The following is a 3,440-nucleotide window of genomic DNA, read 5'->3' as shown; positions in this document are numbered from 1 at the left end:
GGATGGGTGTGGCAGAGGCGGTGCGGTTGGCGCAGGATAGAGCAGGGTTTAGGGCTGTTGTGCATAGGGTCGCTATGAGTCGGAAACGACTCGACGGTACATAACAACAACAACAACAATGGAACTCTGTTGGTTTGCTAACAGGCAGCTACACTACACTCTCAAAGGCACAATTTGAAACTACCAGCTGCTCTGTAGGAAAAGGATGGAAATCTCCTCCCATGTAATTAATTGCCTCTGAAAAAGTCAGCTTTGAGTTGGTTCCCATTCAACAGCACACTACAATAAAAAAAACAATCAAAAATCTGTACTGCACAACATGGGGGACTCATGGAAAACAAATTATGCTAAGCTACATAAGTCAGTCACAAAAAGACAATAATGGTATAAGACTACTAATATAAAAAACTAAGGGAAGGGGGAAATGTGCAACAAGGAAATAAATTTTTTCAAAGAGAAAAGTGAACTGGGGGGTGGGTAGCGAGGAAAATGTACAATAATAAACGAAAGGAAATCCAACTTCTCTATAAACTTCCATTGTTGTTGTCGTGTGCCATCGAGTTGCTTGCGACTTACAGCGACCCTGTGTTCAAGAGGTCTAAACGCCGTTCTATCCTGTGCCAACCTAGCCATCTCAAATGCACTTATTCCCACCACTCCAGTCACAGAATCAATCCATCTCATCGAAGGTCTTCCTCTCCTTCGCCACCCCTCCACTCTTCCAAACATGATGTCCCTCTCCAAGGACCAGTCCCTCCTTGCAACATGCCCAAACTATGTCAGACGAAGCTTCAGAATCCTTGACTCCAAGGAGCAGTCCGGCTTCACTTTCTCCAGGACAAATCTGTTTGTCCTCCTAGCAGTCTATGGTACATTCAACTCTTCTCCAGCACCACAGCTCAAAGGCATCAATTCTCCTTTAATTCTATCATCCCTATTCACTGCCCAACTCTCTGACACATAGCACGTAAGTGCGAAGACTACAGCCCGGATCAGGCACACCTTAGTCTCCAGCCTGACGTTGTTGCTCTTCAGTACTTTGGAGAGGTCCCTGACGGCTGACTTTCCCAATGCAATTCGTCTCTTGATTTCCTGGCTGCTGTTACCAAGAGTGTGGACCCAAGTAAACTAAAACTGTTAACTATCTCAATCTTTTCACCATCCGTACTGATGCTGCCAATTGGCCCACTGGTGGGAATCTTTGTTTTCTTGATGTTGAGCTTCAATCCATATAGGAGGCTGCAGTCCTTGACCTTCTGCAGCAAGCGTTTCAGGTCCTCCTCAATTTTAAACTTTGATTAAAATTATTTTTTTTAAAAAGTTAGGAAAAAAGCCCTAAGGAAATGTTTTCTCAAAGAATAAATCTTGGAGGATTAACAAGGATGAGGAAGGAGAGAGGAACAAATACTAATAAATGGATGAAGCTTAGTTAAGGGAAAAGCAACATACAATAAGGGTTTGATTGGAGGTCATAATTAACTGAATTAAAAAACTACAGCATATTGTCTATGAATGATTGAATAAAAATGTAGTATACTTATAAATCTTTAAATATGCTTTTTAAATAAAGAGTATGAACAAAAATAATACAAAATCATGCTCACTATAGCAGCACATATACCAAAACTGGAACAATACCGAGAAAAGTAACATGACCTTTGTACAAGTGTTTCCTATTTTATTTTTTTTTTAAAAAGGACAAAAGAATAAGACAAGTAAAGGAGGGAGAAGACTCATAGAACTAGTGACATTTGAGACAGAATTTAAATAGTTTTCCTTATAGAATGACAGACTGAAGCAGTAAAGTTATTTAAGAATACAGTCAAAATCTAATGAACTACTACAATAACCTAATAAACTACAATGAGCTACTACAATAAAGTGAGCATTAGCTTTGAGATTCAAGTGATAAAAGAGCATGCAACGGGAATTAGCTTTGTTACAGGTACCTGAATATCTATTTGTTGTTGCTGTAATTTTTCAAGCTGCTTAATGTGCTGTTCCATAAACACATTCATTTGTTTTTCATGATCATGACAATGAAGGTTCTCTTGTTTATTCTGAATGGTTGTTTGCTGCTCTGTAACACGTTGTAACTGTTTATCAGTTTCTTGCAATTTATTAAGTAATTCTGTTACAGAATTTACTTTTGCTTCCAAATCACTCTGTACCTAAAATTAAATATGAAAATAATCTGTTGTTAGCTGCAGCCAAGCTGTATACCAAAAATATGGTCAATTAATCAAAAAGTTAATTAAAGCAATTATTATTATTATTGTGAAATAGTCAGAGGTTTTATCCCCAGAATATCTAAATGATCCAATGTCTTTCTTTTCAAAGTCACCAAAGTAAAAGGGAAAATGTAGCTAACCCTTAGGTAGATGACTCCTCTCCAAAACAAAACTTAAACCAAATTTGTCACTTGAAATTTTATGACAGAAATATTTAAATGGAAATTTAGAACAACATCAAAATGAAGTAAATTCACTCAAGGACTTTACTAATGGAAAGGAAAGTCCAATCAGCAGGCTTGAGTTCTAGCTAGTCTTGCTTATACCACCAATAAGCGCTCATATCGTGTGTGACTGTTTCTCTGCTTCTCCATTTGCAAACTGAAGAGGGTCACCATAATTTTCTAAGGTATCTTCTAGTTATAAAAATAGGGTGAGTCTGGGACTCTCAGGAACCCTGGGACTGAGCGGTTTCTAGGATGCAGGACTTCTGTGTTACAACTATAAGGCCCTTAGTTAACCATCAGTAAAGTTAAACCAATTGGGGTTAACTACCATGGAATTCTGGTGGCTTACTGGCAAGGAGTTGGACTATGAAGCCAAAGACACATGGTTTGACTCCATCAGATGCTCTGTAGAAGATGGGCTATCTCCTCCTGTCCAATTTACATCCTTTGAAAACCTGCTGGAGGGTCAGCTAAGAGTCGGTTCCAACTTGACAGTATGTAACAACAACCATTACCAAGTGGTAAGGAAAAAAATTCTCCTAACTATGAAGTCAACACAATCTCAAAGAGAAACACTCATTCCAATTGAGAGGTAATTATGATGTCTCCTAGAGCAAACTCTGGTAGCCTAGTCCATAGGCTATTATTACACCACTAAGCAAAACGGCTGTCTCCAGCAGCCTGATCTACCAGCTGCTCCATGGCAGAAAGATGGACAGTCTCCTCCCACTGCAATTGAAAACCCAGGTAAGTCACTACAAGTCAGAATCAGTTCAACAGCAGTACTTTTTCAGAATATCTCTTATCTGTACATGGACACGACCACTTGTGGAATCAGTTTTTAATAAATGGTTTTCGGCGCTGGCTGAAAATCGCCTGTGACTTCATCCATAGCCACTGGTGAGAGTCAGCGCCCAGAGCCATCAGGGGCTTTAAGCTCATTGCCCACTGCTGTGGTGTGGACAGCTGAAACCCAGGCCCC

General features: G+C 39.5%; 1 protein-coding gene across 1 annotated transcript in view; it reads right to left on the bottom strand.

Moving 5' to 3' along the window:
* The window catches only part of KIAA0586 (KIAA0586 ortholog), a 224,524-nt gene that overhangs the window by 211,744 nt on the left and 9,340 nt on the right, over positions 1-3,440 (bottom strand). The window contains exon 7 of the mRNA XM_006891816.1: positions 1,950-2,171. Coding sequence (XP_006891878.1) covers positions 1,950-2,171 — 222 coding nt within the window. The remainder of the gene's footprint in view (positions 1-1,949; positions 2,172-3,440) is intronic.

Source organism: Elephantulus edwardii, unplaced genomic scaffold (assembly GCF_000299155.1).
Source record: "Elephantulus edwardii isolate Elephantulus edwardi_28Jun2011 unplaced genomic scaffold, EleEdw1.0 scaffold00104, whole genome shotgun sequence".
In the NCBI taxonomy this organism is placed as follows: Eukaryota; Metazoa; Chordata; class Mammalia; order Macroscelidea; family Macroscelididae; genus Elephantulus; species Elephantulus edwardii.
Note: the sequence above shows the minus strand (reverse complement) of the source record. Positions and strands in the feature narration are given on the sequence as shown.